Source organism: Protopterus annectens, chromosome 3.part1 (genome assembly GCF_019279795.1).
Source record: "Protopterus annectens isolate FY-2018-M chromosome 3.part1, PAN1.0, whole genome shotgun sequence".
Classification (NCBI taxonomy): Eukaryota; Metazoa; Chordata; order Ceratodontiformes; family Protopteridae; genus Protopterus; species Protopterus annectens.
This window is the reverse complement of record NC_056732.1, coordinates 1,229,756,154-1,229,781,705: the sequence shown is the minus strand read 5'-3', so window position 1 is coordinate 1,229,781,705 and position 25,552 is coordinate 1,229,756,154. Positions and strand designations below refer to the sequence as shown.

At 39.3% G+C, this 25,552-nt stretch overlaps 1 protein-coding gene across 1 annotated transcript in view; it reads left to right on the top strand.

Annotated features, from left to right (window-relative positions):
• The window catches only part of LOC122797762 (serine/threonine-protein phosphatase 6 regulatory ankyrin repeat subunit A-like), a 2,341,865-nt gene that overhangs the window by 517,081 nt on the left and 1,799,232 nt on the right, over positions 1-25,552 (top strand). Inside the window, exon 4 of the mRNA XM_044066284.1 lies at positions 4,993-5,106. Coding sequence (XP_043922219.1) covers positions 4,993-5,106 — 114 coding nt within the window. The remainder of the gene's footprint in view (positions 1-4,992; positions 5,107-25,552) is intronic.

Sequence of the window (25,552 nt, the reverse complement as noted above, 5' to 3'; positions counted from 1 at the left end):
TGCAGATTTAAAGATGGATTCATTTGTGATGAACCTATTTTTTGACCATAGATGTCACTGATTTATTTACTTGTATCCCACAAGAAGCGGGTATAGATTTTTTTAGTGAGGCACTTTTAGGTTATGACTTTTTGGCTGGCTTGGATATTAGCTTACTTATCAAATTTATGGGCCTAGTGTTAGACAATATTTTGTTATACTTCAAGGGGGAGTATTATAAAAAAGTGCATGGAGCAGCGATGGGTGCAGCATGTGTCCCCACCTACGGGAACCTGGTTTTGTACAACTGGGTGCTGAATTATGAGTTTAACAATGATATTCAGCTAGAGCGTCTTCTGTGTGGAGGCATACGTAAATACGTGAAGGTTGTGCATCAGGGCTGGTAACTCGGTACGTAAAAATCTACTACCAATCATTAGCAGACTGGCGTTCTGCTGTGGCGACCCCTAACCGGGAAAAAGCCAAAAGATACAAACAAACAAAAATTTACACATAACACTGTGTGCAATATCTATATTACCTGGATGACATCTTCATTTTACGGAAGGGTGGTGATTAACTACTTGATGATATTTTGGCCTGTTTGAACAGCACTACAAATTTCTTTAAATTCAATTATTCTTTCAAGAGGTCATCCATTAGCTATTTGGATATGACAATCGGTATAAAGGATGACCACTTTCACTCTACTATGTACAGGATCTCCACGTTCGGTAACTTGTATTTACATTTTTCTAGTCATCACCCATACAAGTCGAAAGTGGATATTGTTAAGGAGCAGTTTATTAGACTAGCTCATATGATTTTTGACAATGATTTATATGTGTCTAAATGTGACAACCTGAGAAGGATGTTTTTAGAAAGAAGTTACCAGGGACCTTTGATTAATAAGATTATTACTAAAGTTAATCAACACAGATGGTATAAGTTTAAACCCCTTTTAAGTAACACTTCTGTTGTTAGTGAAATTTCTAACAACAATGCTACGGACACTAATTCTTGGTGTAGAGCATTTACCCATAAATACCACAATGAATCTTAGTTAGTGTAAAGTAATCAGAAATAACTGGAATATTTTTAAGACTAATGAAGAAGTTTTTAAAAGACTGGGAGAAGAACCAGTTTTTGCATATAAAGTTGGTAGAAATTTGAAGTCAGTTTTTGAGAGGCCTCCAGCTTCCTCTGACATTTATAAAAACAATGTTTGGACTAGGAGATGTGGAGCTTTCCTGCGATGCCCATATATTTTTACTAATGCCTGTTTACTTTTTAGACAACAGCATGTTGACCAAGATCTTGTTTTGCAAGGGAACATGCAATTCTATAAGGGTTGTGTACCTAGCTTAATGTTATACCTGTTCAGCCTTCTGTGTAGGGAAAACAGAGCATACACTCTGAAAAAGGAGTTCTGAACACACGTATGACATTAGAACAGCAGACACCAACAACACCATAAACATTCTCTACAATGTGGAAATTTTAAAACATTTTTTTTGGCATTTGAGATTTGGTTGGCATACACCCAAAGGGCAGGCTCATGGGACACTCATTTAGAATACTGAGAATTCTTTTGGTAGCTAAAACTGGATGCCACCTGTGCTTCAGATATTAATGACAATATTTGTTATACCCTGTCCTTAAGAGCAGCAAAATTACAGAGTTGTTTTATTTTGGTCTTAAACTTCTTGTCTTAGTTATTATTTTGTTTACTATTTAATATACATTTTATGGTTATTCTACCCAGGGGTGTAGCAAGCAATTTCCATTTTGTGTTCGCAAGGTCTTATTGCCCCTGCCACCTATCATTTAAGAATGGACATGTCTCAAAAGGCATTTAAGAGTATTAGAGTTTTATCATACTTTCAATTTATACATTTTTGTAGCATATATATGCATTGTTTTCATTTTCTAGTACATATTTAATGATTTTAATCAATAATTTGGATAAATATGTCCTTTTTCTAAGGTTTTTACTTGTGCTACCAGTGCTTCATTAGTTGTATAACATGTATTTATTTTTGTTATAACTGTACCTTTAAGATTTGAATTGCTTGAAGTGAACAAGGTTATGTAGAACATATTAAGGCATTTGCATACAGTTCTGATAAAGTCCCCTTTAAAATGATGAGGGACAAAAGTGCTTAACTTTCATTCTTATTTTGTTTATAATTTGTATTAAATGTTTTTTACTTTTATTCTGACTGGATTTTTATCACAGCCTTACTGCAATTTTGGTTTATTTTACTTTTTCTGGTTCCCCCGTGTGACTACTTGGCATTTTTCACAAGTAGAGTACATTCTTTCCTATTCACCCGGACTGTGCAGTTTATTTGGTTTAAAGATGGTAACTTTGGCAAGTATAGTAGCGGTTAGGGGAATTTTAAGAGAAATAGTAAGCTTTCAGAAAGATATTTTACTCATGGGGAGGTGAGTGAAATCATAGTTTACAGTAAGGAGGATGTACTGCAGGGCCTAGAAGGGAGATTATAACTACAGAAGAAATATTTTTGAAGAAATGCAAACAGATATTTTGCATGGAGAATGTTTGCCAGTTAACAGTGCTCCGGTAACAGGAAATATAAGAGAGTTCAGTTTCTTCTGAAAAAAAAACTGTTATGCCCAGTTTGATCTTCTTGTTTGGATTATATAAAACAACCAAGTAAGTAGATTAATATGTAACTAAGTATAGGAATAAATAAATAATATTTAAAAATGTATGTGTATGGGATAGCACACTTAACAGAAGAATTCAGCTCTCATCCTATATGGGAGGAGAATATACAGAGTTGTCCCCACTGGGCATCAGGCTTAAACAAAAAAATCACTGATTGGTGCTCTGTTACTCAGAACTTTAAGCATGAGAAATAATAACATGCAACTTTTATATTATGCTATTGTTCAATGGATATACTTTTAATCTTAGACCCATATGAAATGTATGGTAATGTGTTATTGCTGATCATTTACTTTTGATCTGGACTTGTCCTTTTTCTTAAAAAAATGAAGCTGATTGGTGGAATTATAGGACATAGTCCAATGAGTACTATGATGCTTTGGAGGAACAATCTTTAGCCTTTGTTTTCAAATTTCCCTGCCTATTTAAGGCCAACATTTCTTTTTCATTTATTATACAGGGAAATGCCATGTCACATTGTATGGCATATTAAAAGAAATGTTTATTTTCAGGTAGTAAACTGATGTGAACCCATATGTTGCCTTATTTTTCCTGTTTCTGTTGATCCAAGTATTTCCAGGACTCTTGGAGAAATGGATAAATCTAAGTTCATAATGAGAAACTCTTTTATGTTTTGAATTAATATCTAAAACATTCATGAGACAGAACAAGTACAGGTTTAACTAACCCTAGTCATATTTGTTGTTCTGTATCATTTAATTTCTGTTAATTAAAACTGTCCTTGGGTTCTGACCCATTTTGTCAAAGCCTTCTGTCCAAACAACCAAAAAACATTGCTGATGCTTTGCTTGGCTTTGTGATAAGCTGAGTAGAAGCAAGAGGAAAAAGTACAAAAAGGCTGAACTAATTTCTCCAGTAGCAAAAATGATAAAACCTCTTTAAAGATTTGTCTAATACCCTGTGATTGAAGGACCCTAGTCAGCCTAGATTTGTAGCAAACCGAATATGCCACATAAGTCTTACAGATGTTTTTGAGTGAGTGATGTAACACACCAGGATGGTGCTGGGAACAAAGTTCATCTGGATTTTAGCCATCCACAGGATTAAAATGGAAGTTAAACTGTTGTCTTTTTGATTGCCATAATGGTAGAATGTGTAAAAGGTGACTGCACAGCATATCACAGGGATGATAGAAAACCGTGTCCATAGCATAAAAAGAGGAGCTTGGAGTCAAGGTCTGCAGGGGTCACTGCTAAGATTAACCCTTATAAATGTATATGTTGCATATATGACACTGCAAATATATCTCTGAAAAGACATAAAGCTAAAAAAGTGGATTAAACAAAAGTGTAGAATTTGAAACCAGACATTGTAAAATTGAAGGCTGTGTATGGTATCTTAAATGTAAGGTATGGTAGTGCAGTTTGGAAGACAAACAAAAGAAAAAAAATACACATTACAGAGAGTTATACTGTCAACACTGAAAGAGAGTTTGGAGTATTTTGTCACATGACATACATGTGGGGAGTCATTGTGTAAATACACTACAGACTGGAGATCCTCAGATGCAAAAAGTGAAGGATCAGCAGAAATGAAGGTCATTATTCCTCTTTAGATAAAATTGATAAGATATTTAGCACCAATGCATTTCTGAAGGCTCAACTTTACCGGCACATAAATAGGATGTAACCAGCCAATGTCTACCAAAATGGTATAAGGTTCATACTACCGGACTGATGGGGAAATTAATGCGTGTGTATGTGAGGAAAAGAGAGAAATGCAAAGGGAATATGACAGAGGTTTTTAAATATCATATGAAAGTCAATAAAGCTCAGAGGTGTAACCTTTTTAGGGGCAGAAATTGCACATCAACAAAGATCTGTTCTTCAAAAACAGGAGGAACATTCATGGTATAAGATGTGAAAATAGTCATCATTGTGTGGTTTGCATGTGCATGTGTTAGCTCTCCACAAATAATGGCAGATTCCTATAATGAAGGGATTTGGTGGGCTATTGAACAGAGCTATACCAAAGAGGAGAAGGGAGTGCATGTTGAATGCATGTTATATTATAATGACATCTTTTTCACGAGGTTTGTGAAAAGCGCCATGGTGAATCCCAGCAGTCATTATTCACCACCCCTTTCTAGTTTTTATGACTTGGTTTTACATACTTATAGAAAATCTAGGGATCTACTTTCATCTTGTATTAAATATTATTTCTATAACAGATGAGGTTTTATAATATCATTTGTAATATGCATTGTATTGGTTAGCATTCTGGCACGTTATATTTTTTAGTGGTGGTATTGTGCGTTATGTTTTGTCTCATGCTTAGCTTTTCTGTTTTATCTGTAGCCAAATGACCAGTTACCTCTGCATTATGCAGTGGCTCGTCCAGCTGCAGCTCTCGGTGTCATCCAAACATTACTGAAAGCCTCTCACAAGGATGCAAGGTTGGCAAAGGACAAAGTAAGTGACCTGTAGCAAGTTTAAGTTATATAATGTTGCTAATATCCAAGAATCTTAAATATCTGGATTTTAACCCTGCCTTTGCTTTAACTCATTTTTCAGTTTAGGTACTGCAATGATTGTATTTACGTTAACTGGGTAGATAGGTAGGTGAGCTGATACAAGTGGTACTTTCCAGCTACAGTTGTGGCTGTATGAAACTTTGACTTGTTATCACTTACAGGCAGATAAAATATTTATTTATTTTATTTATTTATTTGACATTTGTTTACTGGGTTAGTCCGACTGGGCAGATGCCCTTTTTTAGCAGCGACCCGAGGAGAAAATCTACAAAAGGTAGATAAGGTATAAATACATAAAGCAGTAGTCACATGCAATAAAACAGTGGTCACTTACATTCATCTGACACATAGTCAAAGCAGGGTCTGTATCACGTTCTCGAATCAAGAAAATAGTGAACAGCTACAATATCAAAATGCCGATGTTCTTCATGTTTCACTGTTGCAGTCATTACATTTGGGTAATCCTGCTGGCAGGTTGCCTCAGTCAGCCTGAATTCCAAAGTCTTGGGTCCTGCATCAGGTGCTGTCACCTCTTCCCTGACGTCAGGTCGTCAGGGGTATAAAACATGCAGCCGATGCCATTTTCTTCAGTCTTTCTTGCCGCACGGTGCCTGAAGCAGTTCGCAAGTGCCGGTCGGCCGACTAGTGAGATTTTCGTGTTCGAGTTTCAGATCCAAAGTCTTCATTAAAAGCTAAGTACCCCATTGGGGAAACATTTTTCTTACTCCAGACCGATGTCAGAAAAATTTAATAATTGTATTTCTTGTGGGAAGCAAATACCTCATAAGGACTTTCATTCCTACTGTATTCCTTGCCTAGGCCCTGACCACGACGTTTCAAATAGTCGTTTTTGTGCTAGATTTAACAAACGCACTATTAAGCATCAGTACGATTTTGCATTAAGCTATTTCGGCTGCAGATTTAATTACACAATGTCGTCGGATCACCATCCGACTACCGGAGTTCATAACAAACGCAAAGAAAAGGAAAAAGACAGGCAACCGAGGTCCAAAACCAATGATGAAGCTTCTCCTAAGCCAGTCCCTGGTTCGCCGGTTCTCAGTGAGGTGCTTTCGCAGCCCCTGATGCCTGCTACTTTAGAGTCGCAGGCTGCCACTGACTCCCACGTGGAGCCGGCCAGGCCACTGGAAACTCAAAGTATTGTAGCCTCGGAGACTATTCCCTTAGATGGGTCTGGAGCCGCTGAGCAGGCATCAGCTTCTGAGGGTGTATTCAGACCGTAACAATTATATATTAAACTGACTACAGCTTCAAAAGCAAAGACTAAAGCACCTTTAAAGGCAAAGAAACAAGTGCATCAGCCACAAGGACAGGCTTCCATGCCCAAAAAACAAATGCTCAAAATGGCCTAAGACTTAATTACCTTGATCAGGGGTTCCCAACCCCCTCCTGATAAGAGACCTAGGCAAGAGACAGACTATGAATCTTCAGATCAGGTTTCTATCTCCTCTGGTTCCTCTTCTGATCAAGAATATTCACTTCCCCCCATGAGGATTCTGATGCTGAAGAATCTATTCCTTCAGCCTCTCCTCCTGAGGACTACTCTTTTGGTGAAACCTGCATACCATGAGGGAGCATTTCCACTGGGAGAGCCAAGATTATTCAGAATCTAAAAAGAGACTCAGGGACTTCCTTTTACTGCCTCAACACAGGCCTCTAGCTATTCCACCTGTGTTAGACATTGTTGATGATGTGTTTTCAGAGTCTAGTCTGATCCCTGACTCCTTACCTCCAGCTCCTGTTAAGCCCAACAGATACTACAGGGTTCCTGACTCTCATAAATTCCTTTTTAAAAACTCTGCTGCAGACCCAGAAACTATTTCTCAGGGTCCCAAAGGGGTTAAGGCTTCCACTGCAAAAAATCCTACCCTCTCTGACAGAGATTCTAGGGCACTGGATAGATGGGGAAAAAAGATTTACACATCTGCTACCTTGGCTATAAGAGCCTCAAACTGCCAGTTTCATATGCTCAAATATCAGCAATATGTTATGACACTGCTTAAACAAAAAATGTTGGTAAATTCTGAATGTGCCGAAAACAAAGAAATGCAGGATTTATTGCATGCAGCTGAACAAGTGGGAAAGCATACTTTGCAATGTGGTTTTGATTCTCTGGAGGCCGCCTGCAGGGCTGCAGTGACGGGTTCTGTAATTAGAAGGCATGCTTGGTTGAAGGAACAAAATCTGCCTGATCATGTCAAAGCTAAATTATTAGATTCACCATTAGAGCATGATACCTTGTTTGGTGTTAAGGCAGAAGAGGTGTTAAAGAAAGTGGAGGACAAAGCTAAACCTATGCAAATGGTCAGAGATTTTTTACAAGTACAGCCACCTAGGTTTAGCAGACACTGGCCTATAAAGAAGAATTGGTCCTTTCCAGTGTCAGACAGACCTCAAAGGGGCAGACCCAGACACCCTAGAGGCAGATTTCAGCCACAAGGTTCGTACAGGTCTAAGCAATGGGGTGCTAATACCTCCAAAAGTGGAGAAGACAAATGACAACCCTACAAGAAACAGTCCCAATGACTTCCCCCTGCCTGCACCAAGCACTTATCTTCTGGCAGCACCCTTAGGGAGAAAAATAGCACTTTTTTCACAAAATTGGCACATTATAACCCAAGACAAATGGGTTCTAGACATAGTGTCACAAGGCTACAAGTTTCACTTCCATACCCTGCCAAGGGCAAACGGTTGGCCAGATCTGCCAAAAAATCAATGGGCAGATGCTCAAAAACAAGTTTCATCCCTCATGGACATGGGGGCTATTCAACAAGTGCCACAACAAGAACAGGGACAAGGATTTTACTCAAGACTGTTCTTGGTACCCAGAAAGGACAAAGCATGGAGACCAGTACTAGACCTATCTATTCTAAACACTTTCTTGGATATGCCAAAATTAAAGATGTTGACCTTACAGCAGCTTCTACCCATGCTGGGCAGAAAGGCTTGGCTCGTGACTTTAGACCTAAAAGAGGCATACCTGCATGTCCCAATCAGACAAGCATGCAGAAGATACCTCAGATTCAAGGCTGGCTCAAAGCATTACCAATTCTCTGCACTGCCCTTTGGCTTATCTACTGTGCCCAGGGTCTTCACAAAGTGCCTGGCACCAGTAATTGCTTTCTGCAGATAAAGAGGAATACAAATATATCCTTACTTTGACAAATGCCTCATTCAAGCAGAGAACAAGGACATTCTACTACAGCATCTGGAGTTTGTGAAAAGACTTTTAACATGCCTAGGGTACACAGTCAGCGAAAATAAATCAAAACTAGTACCCTCTCAAGAGATAATATTCCTGGGTGCAAGCTAAAATACAACCGCCCAGATGGCTTATCTCACGCCAGACAAACAAAGGCAACTGACTACCTATTTCAAGGAAATGGCAACAAAGGCCCAGCTATCTGCAAGAAAAATTCTGCAGGCTTTGGGCTTCATGGCATCCTGCACCCTACTAATTCCATATGCAAGACTGCATATGAGGGAACTTCAATGGTACCTAAAAAGTGTCTAGATACAGCATTGCCACAGCCTGGAAACTATGATTACTCTCATTCCCTGCCTGCAACAGGAGTTTTGATGGTGGGAAAAGGCTTGTCACCAAAACAAGGGACAACCATTCTCACTACCCCCAGCCAGGCAGAACCTAACAACGGATGCATCAGATTATGCATGGGGGGCACACATGGCAGGAAGAGGCATTCAGGGCACCTGGTCCACAAACCAGATGCATCTAAATATCAGTCAAAAAGAGATGCTACTTTTTGATAAAGACAGACAACACCACGGTCATGTGGTATATAAACAAGCAGGGGGGCACACATTCTTACCCCCTTTGCACACTAGCCATGACTTTGTGGGACACAGCATTGACTTACCAAGTACATCTGCAGGTACAATTCCTGCCAGGAAAGGAAAATACTCTGGCAGACGAACTAAGCAGAAACCTCATGGATCCCCATGAGTGGCACCTGGATCCACAAGTCTTCAGCATGATAACAAAGAAATGGGGATGCCCGGACATAGATCTATTTGCCTCTCCTCACAACTGTCAACTAAAAAGATTCTGCACAAGGACTTATCACAGACAAGCATGGAAAGCGGATGCCCTATCTTTCAGCTGGAAAAACCTATCAGTATATGCCTTTCCTCCACTACCTCTCCTCCTCAAGATACTCCTAAAGGTCAGACAGAAAAAAACAAAAATGATTCTGATTGCCCCAGACTGGCCCCGCCAGTACCGGTATCCAATTTTAAGGAACTTGTCTCAATGCCCAGCCTGGACCTTACCTCAAATACCTCATCTACTGTCCCAACAAAACAATCAGATTCTGCACAGCCAACTCAGGACTCTATACCTGGCAGCATGGCGGATAATGTAGCCATACAAAGCACATCTCTCAGTAAAGCTGTGATGGATGTCATTTTGGAAGCCAGAAGGCCTAGTACTAGAAAATCCTATGCAGGGAAATGGAAGAGATTTTGTGCTTGGAACCAAGCTCAAGGAACTGATACAGCTGTACCAAATGTTCCTCAGATTTTGCAATACTTAACTGAGATGCTGGACAAAGGCCTATCTTTTTCATCAATTAAAATTCATGCCTCTGCCATTTTGGCTCATTACAATACAGAGCCACCACTCTTTTCTCATCCTTTATTAAGGCAGTACCTCAGAGGAGCCAAAAATTTAAGGCCTCCAAGGAGATCACCAATACCTGCATGGGACCTCAATTATGTCTTGGAAAAACTCACCCTACCTCCTTTTGAGCCAGCTGCTACTGCGGATTTAAAGTTTTTATCTTGGAAAACAGCTCTGCTTCTAGCAATAACTTCTGCAAGATGAGTGTCAGAGCTACAGGCTCTCATGGCTGTGGAACCTTTTATCATTTTTTCATCTTGGAACCTGTGGCTGTGGAACGTTTTATCATCCTCTAGGACAGCACGCTCTACCAAACACTTTAACTCAGAATTATTTCAAGCTGAGCTTAAAGCCTGCAACTGGAACCCTTTAAAAACCCTTCCACTTGAAGAGGCTGTGAAGTATCTTAACTCCAAATTCTTATCTATACTAGATAACCATGCTCCTAAACGGTCCATTAGAATGAAGTCTAACCCAGCCCCATGACTTACTAATGAAACTAGACATCAATTTTGCTTAGGAACAAAGTTTGGGCTGAGTGGAGAGCTAACAGAAATATCTCTGATCATCTACATTTCAGGCAGCTCAGAAATAGTACAAAAAAGGCAGTACTTGAAGATAAAAAAAACTACTACTGTAAACTCGAACAAACTCACCAAAATAATCCTCAGAAGTTCTGGTCTAGCATTAATAAGCTCCTTTCCCCAGATAACTCCCGAACACCCACCCCATTTGATGCAGATCCAAATACCCCCCATCAAACTGCAAATACCTTTAACTCCTTCTTCACTGAGACCATACAATCTCTAGCTAGTCAACTTATTCCAGATAACTCAAGCTTTCCCACCACCTCACCAGACTCTCTACCTAAATTCAAACTACAACTCATCTATACTACTCTCATCTATAAATTTATTCAAAAACTCAAGCCATGCACTCCTTCTGCTGACCAGCTACCGTCCTAATATGTCCAAAAAGCAGCCAAAGTAATTGCCTGTCCTATATTCATCCTTATAAACAGGACAATCCAAGAAGGAACCATTCCAGATATTTGGAAAATCTCCCACATTATCCCATTACATAAAGGTGGGAACTCAAATGACTACTCTAACTATCGGCCAATTGCTCTTTTATCACCCTCAGCAAAAATATGGAAAAATGCATTCACCAACAACTACTACAGCATCTTTCTCAAAATAACATAATAGCAAACTGTCAACATGGCTTTAGGCCATCACACAGTACCACTACTGCACTTCTATCCTTTACAGATACCATAAATAGAAACCATAATAAAAACATCCTCTCATTGGCACTCTGTATTGACCTCTGTAAAGCTTTCGACATGGTAAACCATACCCTCTTAATCAATATTCTTGAATCTCTTTCCTTTGACTCTCAGGCTGTTAAATGGTTCAGATCCTACCTCAGCAACAGGCAACGAGCAGTTATCTGGGATAATCATATTTCATCCTTTTTGCCAATCACCATAGGAGTCCCCCAGGGCTCCATTCTTGGACCACTTATTTTCTCATTATTTATCAATGATCTCCATGTATCAATTCCTCAAGCTACCTGCATTCAATATGCAGATGATTCCACACTAATATGCTCAGCAACCTCTCCATCTGAACTATATTCTCTCACTCAAAATGTTTTCAACACTGTAGAAACATGGTTTGCAAAATGCTGCCTCCTTCTTAATGCCAAAAAAACAAAACTCATTCTGTTTACCCCCACTACCAAGTCCTCCCCCATAGATTTCTCAATCTCTTCAAATAATGGCACTATTATTTTTCCAGACTCTACCACTAAACTGTTAGGAATATCTATTGACAATAACCTCACATTTGATTACCATATAAATAACACCATTAAAACAGTCAACAGAAAAATAGGCTCCTTATATAGAATAAAACCTTTCCTAACCCCAGCAGCCAGAACCAAGATTGCTCACTCCCATCTAATCTCGACTCTTCTGTACGCTTCACCTATTTTTACCAACCTAAAGAAAACTAACCTTAACAAACTAGCAACTTCCTATAATAACATTGCCAGATTCGCTACTGGCAATCCCTTTAGAACCCACCACTGGTTTAATCTTAGGCAACTAGACTGGCTGGAATTCCAAAACCATCTGATAATACCCCAACTCATGATTGCCCACAAGATATTTTATCAACCCAATAACACCCCTATACTCTCCAAGCTCTTAATCCCCTATAAAAATCTGAATTCCCTACATTCTTCTTGCAAACTCCTCGCTAGCATAACAAAGTCTAATAATATGGCTGGTTTACTAACACAGCAGGAAAAAACTGGAACCTGCTACCCAATGACCTAACTCTAATCACATCCTTGCCACTCTTTAAACGAAAATTTAAAAAACACCTCCAAATGCACTGGTTATACCCTTGTAGCAACCCTGACTAACCACCCTCTTCACATCTATTTCTTCCTCTTCCAACCAAACTTCCAAACATTTTAATGCTTAGTCATGTAAGCAAGACTGACACTGTTTAAACTCTAATTAACTTACTGCCGAACTCTTTCCACCTGATGTGAATACTTGCACATGATTCTTACTGTGTTACATTTGTTTTTGCTTTCTTCAGTGTAAATATTTTTACTGTTGCTTTTCTCAAGTGTAATACCTTTAGTATGTAATATTTACTTATTGTATGTTTCTCTATTTTGTTTTTATTAATCCTTTATTAAGGATGTAACAATATTTCATACTTTTTATATCTGTTCGGAGCTTTTCTCCCCGGGCCTCTACTGAAAATGTAAATATATCCAGTTAGACTAGCCCGGTTAACAAATGTAAAATAAATAAAATAAATAAATAAAATTTTATCGAGACAGGATCTCTCTGAGGACAAACCCAACTTTTATGCCTAAGGTGGTGTCCAGTGTGTGGCCCTTAACCATACTATTCATTTGCCAAATTTTTATCTAAATCCACAGAACAAGGGGGAGAGAATTCTGCATTCTTTGGATGTACACAGACAGCTTAGATTCTATTTGGACAAAACTAAAATATTCAGGCAGTTAGAGCAATTACTAGTGGCATATGCTGCAGGATCACAAGGACTATCTCCAAGCAGACTATTTCTAAGTGGATAGGTCACTGAATTTGTTTCTACTACTCACAGCATGGCAAGCCAGTGCCTAAGGGCATTAGGCCACATTCAACCAGAGCTGCAGCCACCTCAGCAGCCTTTCTCAGAGGAGTACCAACCAAAGACATTTTAGAGGCTGCTACTTGAAGTTCAGTGCACACCTTTACAAAGCATTATAGCCGCTTCTAATGCTGTTTAGTTCCAGCCACCCAACCACAGCTTTGGGACTCTACCCAAATGTAATGACTGCAACAGTGAAACACGAAGAACATAGTACAGTTGTATACACTAATGTAGATGTTCACGTGTATTCACTGTTGCAGTCCAGGTTACCCACCCGCCATCCCCCTTTTTCCTTCTGGAACTTATCTTTCCTTCTCTGATTTATACAACCTATGTGGTGTATTTGCTTGTAGATGAAGATAAAGTTTATATTGATGCATGTACTTATATATATATATATATATATATATATATATATATATATATATATATATATATATATAAAATTTGGCTACCCTTTTAGGGGGCACCTGACATCTGGGGCAAAAAAAACTGAAGAAAATGGCGTCGGCTGCATGTTTTATACCCCTGACAACCTGACATCAGGGAAGAGGTGACAGCACCCGACGCAGGACCCAAGACTTTGGAATTCAGGACGACTGAGGGCAACCTGCCAGCAGGATTGCCCAAATGTAATGACTGCAACAGTGAATACACTCGAACATATACATTTATGGTAAGTGTACACAACTGTACTTTCATTGAAATGTGTTTTGTGGGGGCTGCACCCCCCCACACCCCCTGCTAATTATATATAGCAACTCCAAGATCACACTACAGTGAGGAAAGGGTAAATATTCCAATCCCCACTGTACCGCGACCCCACAAAACACATTTTGATGAATAGCATTTTTGATATTGTAGCCATTCGCTATTTTCTCGATTCGACACCGTGATATCGACCCATCAAAGTAAGTCTTAAAGATGAAATTCATCATCCTACAGATTGTCAAGGTGATGCTAATAAGATACAGTGTAACAGTAAGCACACAGTGATGCATCCTATAGATAGTCACTGTAGAGTTTCTCATAGATGGTACATGAAAATATTGTTACAAGACTTGTAGACTGAAAAGACTGTAGTAAAGCCTAGTCTCTAGAACAAGTGGAGGATGAAAGAAAGGAGGATTAGTTGAAAGTAAAGGGGAGAGAATGAAAAGAAAGAGTTCATTGAAAGAAGAGGGGAGAGATAGAGGTAGATTAAGATAGGTCAGTACAAGAGGAAGTCCAAGAGTCTAGTAGATAGTCCTTTAATTTTTTTTGGAACAGTTTGCATTAGAAATTGATCTTATGTATAGGGGCAGTTTATTCCAAATGCTGGCAACTGAGTAATTATAGAGAAGTTTACCAATAAATGTGGAATTTTATTACATAAAGTTTTACTTCAGTAACTCAGTCTGTTATAGTGACAAAGATCTTGTAAGTACTCTGAATAGCTTGACATTTTTACGACTATATGATATAAAACTATTTAAATAAAATTCAAATTATATAAAGTAACCTTATACTTCTACTGAGGTAAAGTGTATCATAAGTTCAGTTCTTATCAGCTAATTTTCTTTTCTCTTCGATTTTTAACAATGAGCAAAGTGTATTTATAAAACTTCAGTAACAACAATGAAAAAATGTGCAGTCCCCATGTGTGGCACACTATTGACTTCCTTGCTGGTTTCTAGAAGAATAACTTAGGCTAAAAATCATAGAGTTTTAGCAACTTTTATGTAGAAAGCCAGCTCTCACAATATTTGTTTATAAATAGACTGTAGTCTTTTACTTCTGTTATTTCACATATTGCCTTATCTGAAACACTTTCCCTACTGCTCATAACTATATAGACATTTTGAAATATTTACAAAAAGTCGAGCGACCAAAGCATCCTTTCATCAATATCAGTCAGTCCCTTTATAGTACAAAAAGATATATTCCATTTCTTGCATGACGGAGCTATTTCAAGATTATCTGGGTAATATTCGTAGAACTGTCTAACTGAAAGAGTTTAATATTTTTTTTTCCAGAAGTATCCATTTTTTAACAAGAGAGTGCATGATTTGGCCTGAGCCTTCAATCAATTACATCTCCTTTATTCTTTCAGCATTTATTTTTTCTATTTCTTTGTAATTGCCTTTCAGCTCTTATCATAAATAATAAAAATAGTGCCTTTTCATGTCTGGGTATATTTTCTGTGCCTCAGTAAAGCCACACACTTTCTTGACAGAGTTGTTTTTTTTTTCTCTTCAGATTTCCAAAGTTATTCTCTTCAGTTCCTTTTATATTGTTCTATGTCATTGTGTTCCCAAAAGACATGCTCCCATGTCACTCTCTCATTGCCCTCATATCTCTTACACCCTCTTGTGTGTGGGAAGGTCTTTCCAAGTTTAACCAGTGTATAAAAATATCTCTGCAGGCAGTTCCATGGAAATATTCTAAATTTTCTCAACCTTGTGGCATATATGTTGGTTATACATAGTTCGCCCCACATTTTATCTCCTAGTTCTTTTCTAAGTTTTAGATTCCATTCCTTATATTACTTTTAAAAAAATTCTCCTAAGGTGCTGTATGCTTTATTTATGATTTTCCTTTTAACTGTCATTTCAGATCTTGCCTTTGTTAAGAACTGCATTAATTCTGGTTTGATGTCTTCACTCTTACTAATCCCTGATATTTCCTTGTCTTGTTACCACTCCATTTAATATTTGAGCAATACCCTACCAGTTTGATGGAGTTTTCTCAGTTTATAATTTCCCATGATGTCAGCACACTCTAGTATGCAGCCATTATGCATTCTTGTTAACAAGCATCATCTTTATTGATCTCTAGAACTTTCAAAAAGTATCATTGTACCCTCTTCTACACTCCCAGTTTTTTCTCTCAATGTGTCATCAGAATTAATGACAGACTCATGGCAATCAGACTACAGTGTAAGCATAAGGCCTATGTCACACAGAAGGGTTGTGATAGTGAGGGAAAGAGTTCATCCAGGCAGCAGTTGGGGTCAGACAGAACAGGATATAAGGACTGCTTGGGTCCACATATGGTTGGCAACAGAAATGAAGAAGTCATTCTAGACTTCTCTCTGGCAAATGGATTGTTAATGGCCAAACATACATGGTTTAGCAAGAGAGACAGCAAGAAGATCACATAAAAGGATGGCCAACATATAAATCAGGTAGAATTCCTTCTAGAAGGCAAAGTACGCTGGAGTAAAATCAGCAATTGCAAAGTCATCTCCAGTGAAACAGTCAACCGACAGCATAAACCACTAGTTACCACAATCAGCTGCAAGAATTGGGAAAGAAAGCTCTAAACAAAGTCTGTTTTACCCATGTACATAGTAATAGTAAAATGGCATATACAACCGTAAGTGAGACTGTTATTAAGTCTGACAACTTCTAGAAAATGTCACTTTATCATTCTATGTTAACTGAGCCTCAACAAGAACTTTTAACATAAGGTATGTGCCTGAAGAAATTAAAGCAAAACAAAACTCTATGTAGTGTCCAAATGAGCCCAACACATAAACAAACATAGGGCTTAACCATCAAGACTTTAATAAAATGCAAAATTAAAACAGCAAAGGTTTCGAGTTAAAAGAAACTCTTTGTCAGTGCTACTACAAAAATGCAACACTGCAATAAGTCTGTATATACTAAACCTAATTGCCAGCTGGTTCTAATTAATCAGTTAACCAATTCAGAAAGTATAATATATATATATATATATATATATATATATATATATATATATATATATATATAAAACACACAATATAACATTACATAACAGCCTGGTAAAAAAATCATAAAAAGTCATAAAAAATCTCTCTTAAACTTCAGGACAGGTTTTATGCTTGTCTTAACATTTAATCCAGGTGTTCTGTCTGCCCTAAAGTAGTTAATCCATCTGTATCAGTCATTTCAGTTATAATACCTATATCACCACTTCTTAAGTTGGCATGTACCTTCTGTATAACCCTAAATTTGAAACTATGATCATTGCCATCTGGGTATGTTGGTGAAGTGAACAGAGGGGATGAGGAAGTGAGGGGTAGGTATGGTGTTAAGGAGAGGAATGCAGAAGGTCAGATGATTGTGGATTTTGCGAAAAGGATGGACATGGCTGTGGTGAATACGTATTTTAAGAAGAGGGAGGAGCATAGGGTGATGTACAAGAGTGGAGGAAGATGCACACAGATGGATTATATCCTATGTAGGAGGACCAGTCTGAAGGAGATTGGAGACTGTAAAGTGATGGCAGGGGAAAGTGTAGTTAAGCAGCATAGAATGGTGGTCTGTAGGATGACGTTGGTGATCAAGAAGAGGAGGAGGAGTGTGAAAGCAGTGCCAAGGATTAAATGGTGGAAGTTAAAAAAGGGTGATTGTGAAGTGGAGTTTAGGGAAGAGTTAAGACAGGCACTGGGAGGCAGTGAAGAGTTACCAAATAGCTGGGTAACTACAGCAGAACTAGTAAGGGAGATTGCTAGAAAGGTGCTTGGTGTGACATCTGGACGGAGGAAGGAGGACAAGGAGACTTGGTGGTGGAATGAGGAAGTACAGGAGAGTATACAGAGGAAGAGGCTGGTGAAGAAGAAGTGGGATTGTCAAAGAGATGAAGAAAGTAGACATGAGTATAAGGAGATGAGGCACATGGCAAAGAGAGAGGTGGTGAAAGCTAAGGATAAGGCGTATGGAGAGTTGTATGAGAGATTGGACACTAAAGAGGGAGAAAAGGACCTGTACCGATTGGCTAGACAGAGGGACAGAGCTGGGAAAGATGTGCAGCAAGTAAGGGTGATAAAGGATAGTGAGGGAAAGGTACTCACAAAAGAGGAGAGTGTGTTGAGTAGATGGAAAGAGTATTTTGAGAGGCTGATGAATGAAGAGAATGAGAGAGAGAGAGAAGGTTGGATGATGTGGGGATAGTGAATCAGGAAGTGAAACAGATTAGCAAGGAGGAAGTAAGGACAGCTATGAAGAGGATGAAGAATGGAAAGGCTGTTGGCCCAGATGACATACCAATGGAAGCATGGAGGTGCTTAGGAGAAATGGCAGTGGAATTTTTAACTAGATTGTTTAATGAAATTTTGGAAAGTCAGAGGATGCCTGAGAAGTGGAGAACAAGTGTTTTGGTACCTATCTTTAAGAATAAGGGTGATGTGCAGAGCTGCAGTAACTACTGCTTGAAGTTATGGGAAAGAGTAGTAGAAGCTAGGTTAAGAAGGGAGGTGTTGATTAGTGATCAGCAGTATGGTTTCATGCCAGGAAAGAGCACTACAGATTCAATGTTTGCTCTGAGAGTGTTATTGGAGAAATACAGAGAAGGTCAGAAGGAGTTGCATTGTGTCTTTGTAGACTTGGAGAAAGCATATGACAGGGTGCCTAGAGAAGAGTTGTGGTATTGTATGAGGAAGTCGGGAGTGGCAGAGAAATATGTAAGAGTGGTACAGGATATGTACGATGGTAGTGTGACAGTGGTGAGGACTGCAGTGGGAGTGACAGATCCGTTTAAGGTGGAGGTGGGATTACATCAAGGATCAGCTCTGAGTCCTTTCTTATTTGCAGTGGTGATGGACAGGTTGACAGATGAGATCAGACAGGAGGCCCGTGGACTATGATGTTTGCAGATGACATTGTGATCTGTAGTGAGAGTAGGAATCAGGTTGAGGAGACTCTGGAGAGGTGGAGATATGCTCTAGAGAGCAGAGGAATGAAGGTCAGCAGGGCTAAGACAGAATATATGTGTGTAAATGAGTGGGAGGGTAGAGGAATGGTGAGGATGCAGGGAGTAGAGTTGGTAAAGGTGGATGAGTTTAAGTACTTGGGATCAACAGTTCAGAGTAATGGTGAATGTGGAAGAGAGGTGAAGAAGAGAGTACAGGCAGGGTGGAATGGGTGGAGAAGAGTGTCAGGAGTGATTTGTGACAGACGGGTACCAGTAAGAGTGAAAGGGAAGGTCTACAAGTGGGTAGTGAGACAGCTATGTTATATGGGTTGGAGACAGTGGCACTGACAGAAAGGCAGGAGTCAGAGCTGGATGTGGCAGAGTTAAATATGTTAAGATTTGCACTCAGTGTGACTAGGATGGATAGGATTAGGAATCAGTATGTTAGAGGGTCAGCTGATGTTGGGACAGTTTGGAGACAAAGCAAGAGAGATGAGATTGCATTGATTTGGACATGTGCTGAGGAGGGATGATGGGTATATTGGGAAAAAGATGCTAAGGATGGAGCTGCCAGGTAAGAGGAAAAGAGGAAGGCCTAAGATAAGGTTTATGGATGTGGTGAGAGAGGACATGCAGGCGGTTGGTGTGACAGAGCAAGATGCAGAGGATAGGAAGAAATGGAAAGAGATGATCCGCTGTGGCAACCCCTAATGGGAAAAGCCGAAAGATGATGATCATCATCATCATTGCCATCTGTTATAATGTGTTTAAATAGAGCATTGCTATTTCCCTTCTTATCTCAGATAGATGTAACTGTATTTTTCTTTCAATTTTTGATTTATTTTCCCAATATAAAAATGTTCACAGTTTGTACAATTGGCCAAATAAACTATATTATCAATAGAACTTGTGGCAAATACTGTAAAATTAAAGATACACTTTGTAATAGGATGTACAAAAGTAGTCTCTACATTAGAAGAAATTAAAAATTGGTAACCAAAGAGAATTGCTTAGTAACCGTTCTTCATATGTAAGGGCTGAATAAATGTTATAATTCACCTACTGTTATGGTAATTGTGTTGATATTTTTATCTAGAAATTAAAAAGTGTATTGTAATTTTCAATATGCAGTTCCTTCGGCTTTTCCCGGTTAGGAGTCACGACAGCGGTACTCCGGTCTGCTAATGATTGGCAGTAGATTTTCACAGTGCCGAGGTGCCAGCTCGATGCCCAACCTTAAACGAAGGCACACCCATTCACACATATCTTTTGAACGCCACTTGACGAAGGGGAGGACATGCAGACTCTACACAGAAGGTGCTCCAGCCGAGAATCGAACGGGAGAACCTCTTACTGTGAGGTGACAATGCTACCGCTGCACCACCACGGCTAATTTTCAATATGCAGTATGCTGGAATATTGTAGTAGTATATATTGATATACAGAAGTATGACATGTTTAGGCTGAAAGGAATATCTGAATTGAGATTTCTGTACATTTGCATATAGTAAGAAAAGGAGGTCACATAATCCCTTAGTCAAACATTAATGAAGATACACAGGGATGCATATTTTAAGTTCTGCAGTAAACATCAAGAGGTCCTCATGGTGGTGTGTTTCCTGACAAGTTGCTGTTCTGTGGACCTAATGTACTCTCAATGCAACAGCTAGTTTTTATTTGAATATTCACTTTTCTAGTAAAGCATAGCAGAGGAATTGCTAAGATTTCATGCATTTATTTTTCTAAGTATGTATGGTTAAAGTCTGTTGAAGTATTTAATGCGTGCTATAAAATGAGATATCTGGATCATTTGTAATCAAAAGAAAAGTGCAGTGTCACATCAATTAAAATATTACTTCAGTGAAGTTTCTTACTAGTCATACGCAGCTGGCTTTTTATTTTCTTGTCATTTAGTAAGGTAAATAGTAGGCTAACTCTGAAAATACAGGATAAATTTTAGCCTTGCTGTGTAGTTTGAGGTTATGGCTTGGATTTGCAGAGCTAATATACAAAGAGATCACTGGATTGAATGTCACAGAGCTAATCAGAGATGGAATAGGCTGGGATAGTGCCTGCATACTGAGCAAAAGGCAGTATGAGAAAACAAAGGTACACTAGGATCTGGATAAACAGTGCTATGTTTCTATATGACAGGAGCAATAGTGCTACAGCAGTACAAATGATCAATGGGATGCATATCACAGCTAAGGCAGGCCAGCACAGTCAAATCATTGTGCACACAGTATAGGTGTAACTAGATGGTGGTCATTACGATAAGGGCAACACAGCTGAGCACAAAGGCCAAGAGAAAGACCGATGTTTGTGCATAGAGTGTAATGGCTATCCTTTTCAGCATATACTTAAGGAGGAAATGGAATAGACATGAAAGAAGGAATAGGGAGTACAGCAAGCACAGGTAAACACAGAGGTGCAGGCATAGGGCAGAAGTGGTGGGGGAAAGGAAGGGCATTTTCTGGGGGTTGGAGCCATTTTTGTAATTGTACCAAAAGAAGACTAGATGAGAAAGGTACTGAGGAAATGCTGTGGAGGAAATACAGGCAGAAGTTCAAGCAGCAGTGAAAGAAACAGACAAATAATATAAACACAAACAAACAGGGGTTGTGTACACACAAAGGATGAAGAGGACAGTGGATAGGCACATACATAAATATCAAGAGTGAACAACTGGTGATATGGAGGTTTGAACAATGAAGAAAGAATGTGGAATGACACACAAGGGATAGAAAACACTGCGAAAGGGATAGAATAGAGTTCTGGCATAACAATATTCTGCGATGATCATAGGCAACAAAATCGGGTCTATATTATATGTCTGAAGTTTTATAACTTCGAACATCATAAAATTGAATTCAAATGTTCAAAGTTATAAAATGTTGAACATATGTACTAAAAAAATAAAAAATGAAACCCAAAACAAACTGTTGTAGGCAAGGTACCAACTCCGAGACCGCACTACAGTGCAGTAAAGGGAAATATTCCCTTTACTGCATTATAGTGTGGTCTCAGAGTTGGTATATTTAAAGAGTGTGGAGTGTGGGGCGTGCAGCGGGGCACCTGCTTACACCAGTCAGGTAAGCTCCTTTTCTTTCTTTTTTTTTTATATGTTCGATGTTTGAAACTTCGAACATTTAGACCCAACACAATCATGTATTTCTCACATAGGAAGCAGATGTTATAGGGTGTCTGAACTGGTAGAGGCCCTATTAGTAGACCTTGCTGGTTAAGTAATTCCATCAGTCTTTCCAGAAAGTTCTTCACATTGTAAAGGCAGCCATCCAGTAGCTGGTGCATCTCAGCAGTGGCTTGCCTTCATAACTGAAATCTAGGAGACCACTGGAGACTCTTTTGGTTCATGTCAGGAGAGGAGCCTTCAATTTATTCTAAAAGGCAGACACATAGGGCAACTCTGACCCCCTGCATGTCACCTACAGCATGAGGACCTTTATCCCACTACTGACAAGCAAACACGGTGGCCAGTGTTAAACCAGTGCCAGAGTTAGTAGCCAGAAGAGGCAGAGCTGACCATAGCCTCACCTCCTACTTTTTCACAACTGGACTTCTAGAAAGGTGACACAATAGCAATAAATTCATGCATGCCCATATGCTACAAGCCCAGTCACATTTGTCTAGTTGACTGACACAGACATCATGTGTATTTGCTACTAAGAGAGGCATTCCCCAAGTCTGCAACATCCAATCAGTTCATGCAGCTGTGAAACAAATCACTTACTATTGAGAATACATGTACAACAGTACGCATAATATAAGACAATGGTACTTAAAAATAAATTATTAAATTACATCTCTGACTCACTCTTCTGAATCTTTGCCTTCTATTGTCAGAGCAAGTCATAGTGTCACTACCATAGGTCATCATTATGATAATAGCATTGCTCCCCAGTGCAGCTAATGCTAGTAGCGTCACCCAACACCTGGCCAGTCAGTACCTGTTCTGCATCTTCTCCAAATGGCCATCAGACTGGCCACACAGGTGCTTCTTTAAGTCTCTGTGCAGGAAGAACAGAAAAATCCTGCTCTATCTGGTTCACCATGGAAAAGCCCTACATTTGTGATTCATGCGTTACAGAATGTGGTGTCTGCACCATGATGGCAGATGTGAACCCATGTCATATGCATGAATGCACAATTCACATGCTGTGTGCTGACATGGTTTGCACAGGTCACGTTAATATGCATGGGTAGCACATAGTACACAGTCACCCATTTCCAGAGAGTGGTACTATGCATCATTAACAAAACCAGTATGGTAACTGTACCCTGTTAGCATGACGTAATGCACCAGCACCAGTTTGCTGAACACTGCTTACAGCTATATGATTACAATATAGAAGAATTTGAGTAAAGCTCACTAAAAGTGGAGCATTACAGAGATGGAGTCTTGCCTAGTCAAATACGTCATCCACAGCTACAAATCATGTTGTTCATAGGTTCATAGGTAAGTACTAGGCTAGCTGTCCTTGTGGGCCATTTTAAGCCCAGCCATTTTTCTCTTTTTGTGCTTGAAATAACCTAACCTATTTGGTTACAGATTGGCCTTACCCATCCCATGGTCGATAATTTGATATTATCCCTAATGAGAGTAATTGACATCATACCATAGATAATTTGAGGGGATCCATGCATGGCTTAAGGCATTGTCCATTAGTAGTACAGGGGGCAGTCTTTGGGTAAATTTTCTTTTTCTCATCTATAGATCTAAGTTGCACTTGAATTTGGACATGGACAAACTTTGCTTTATGTGGATGGGGAAGTCTGTTCCACAGCAGCAGTATCTTCTGCAAGATATACTGGTCCTTCAAAACCATTCTGTTGATATTACAGAGGAGGTTTAGATCCCTAGACTGAGTATCCTGATGCCATCTGACTTGCTGATATGCAGTAAATCCATTAGTATTGGGTTGGAGGATGCCTAATATGCCAGACACGGATCACTTCTTAGTAATCTGTAGGGTACAGAGTATAGTGACAGGGCTTTGAGTTGGTCCACATAGTATACAACATCTTGTTTAGGCCTTGTATCCTTTTAGTAAGCTATCTCTGAGCATGTTTCAGTTGTTGCATTTATCTGGACAGATACATGGCAAAGGTGGCATTATATTTAATGATTGGCCTAATAAGGGCTGAATAAAGGGACAATGATATGCCTATATCTAGACACAATCCCTTTATTTATAAGCTGTGCAATAGAGAATGACTTTCTTACAGCAAGAAACACGTTGGTCAAAAGTTAGGTCACTAACCACATAAGTTCCCAAATCCTGAACAACTGGGTCAAGACATAGGAGTATATTGTCAATGTAGTAGTTCCCAAAGGATACAGTAATGTATTTTTTGGCATTTAGTTTCAATCCATGACTTTGGCACCACTATTTTGATTATCTGTGTCCTTGAACTGGAGGCCAAACATTTGGAAATAGAATCAGCAGAGAGACTGAGATATCTGGAGACTGAAGCAAATAAGAGACTGAGTTGTTTGGAGGCCGAAGAAAATGACAGGCAGAGGCAACATGAAAAGGAAATGCTGACTCTTCACCAGGGTCATATAGGTACTGGGGAATGGAATAACCATGTCTGTGTCCTATCTGTGAGACAGTTGGCAATCCAGTGGGTGACATATGGGTTTATTCCCAGTTCATTTAGCTTTTCTACTATGCTTGAGGGAATTATGTTAAAAACTTTGCCCAGGCTGAGGTATGTGGTATATAAGGGAGATGCATATCATTGTGTATAGTGTGAAGTAGACTCCATGATAATGGCACATCACAGTGCCATCTGCTTACGGGCTGGTCAAAATATGAAGGCAGAAAACTGTGGGAATTGCATTCTGCAAAGGCTGTGCAATTTCCTGGCCATATGTAGAGAGATGGACGCAGTATCTGAAAGGGGATGTGAATGAAGCTGTTGGCCACGTGCATTATCCACGGTCATACTGATGTGCATCCTACAGGGTAGCATACACACACACACACACATACACACACACACACCCACACACACACACACACACACACACACACACACACACACACACACACACACACACACACACACTCAAACACACACACTGATATGTTTCAACCTCCAGTGTACAGGTACTGGCATGACCACCTGAAGAAGACAATGCCTTGAAAGTTTTGCTAGCCAGAAGATTGACATGCTACTGCACAGCAACTGTATACATGGCATGTGCCTCCTGGACAAAGGTGCTGCAAATAATTATTATTAGAACCCGATATGGTGGGGACTGGTGCAGGATGTGAATGCTGTGAGCAACCTTAATAGGTTTCTGCAGCAGGGGTACTAATAGTTACTAATGGTCACTAATGGTTACTAATATAATACCCCATACAAAAGGTAAGGCAGGGACATTGTGACCATATGTTTATATTCACATTTTTGTTTCTCATAATCTCATAAACATTGTCTTTGAGTTTTAGACTTTAAAAGCATGCTAATGCAAAACCTATTATTTAATATTTAAACCTGAGAATTTTTGGTTTACCCAGAATTTTCACACTATGAGTTTTGGAAGTTATGATTGTGACAGGCAGGTTTACCAAAAGGAGTGAACACAACACGGACACATTTCATTGAGACCAAGGCGTTTTTGGTGCTGCTTGACAGCCAAGGTTATTGACTTCTCATAAGTGAAGGTTGTTTGGATGTGGCATCCCAGCTGGCATCAACTACTTCTTTGTCCCTAGAAGAAGTATCAGGTTAATAATATCCATTACAGTACATTATAACACACACCATGACATGAGCAAAGTGAGGGATTGACCAAGGTCCACTTGAATACCTATCCTTCCAGGCACTCTAGCTTGCAAGCACAACCTGCA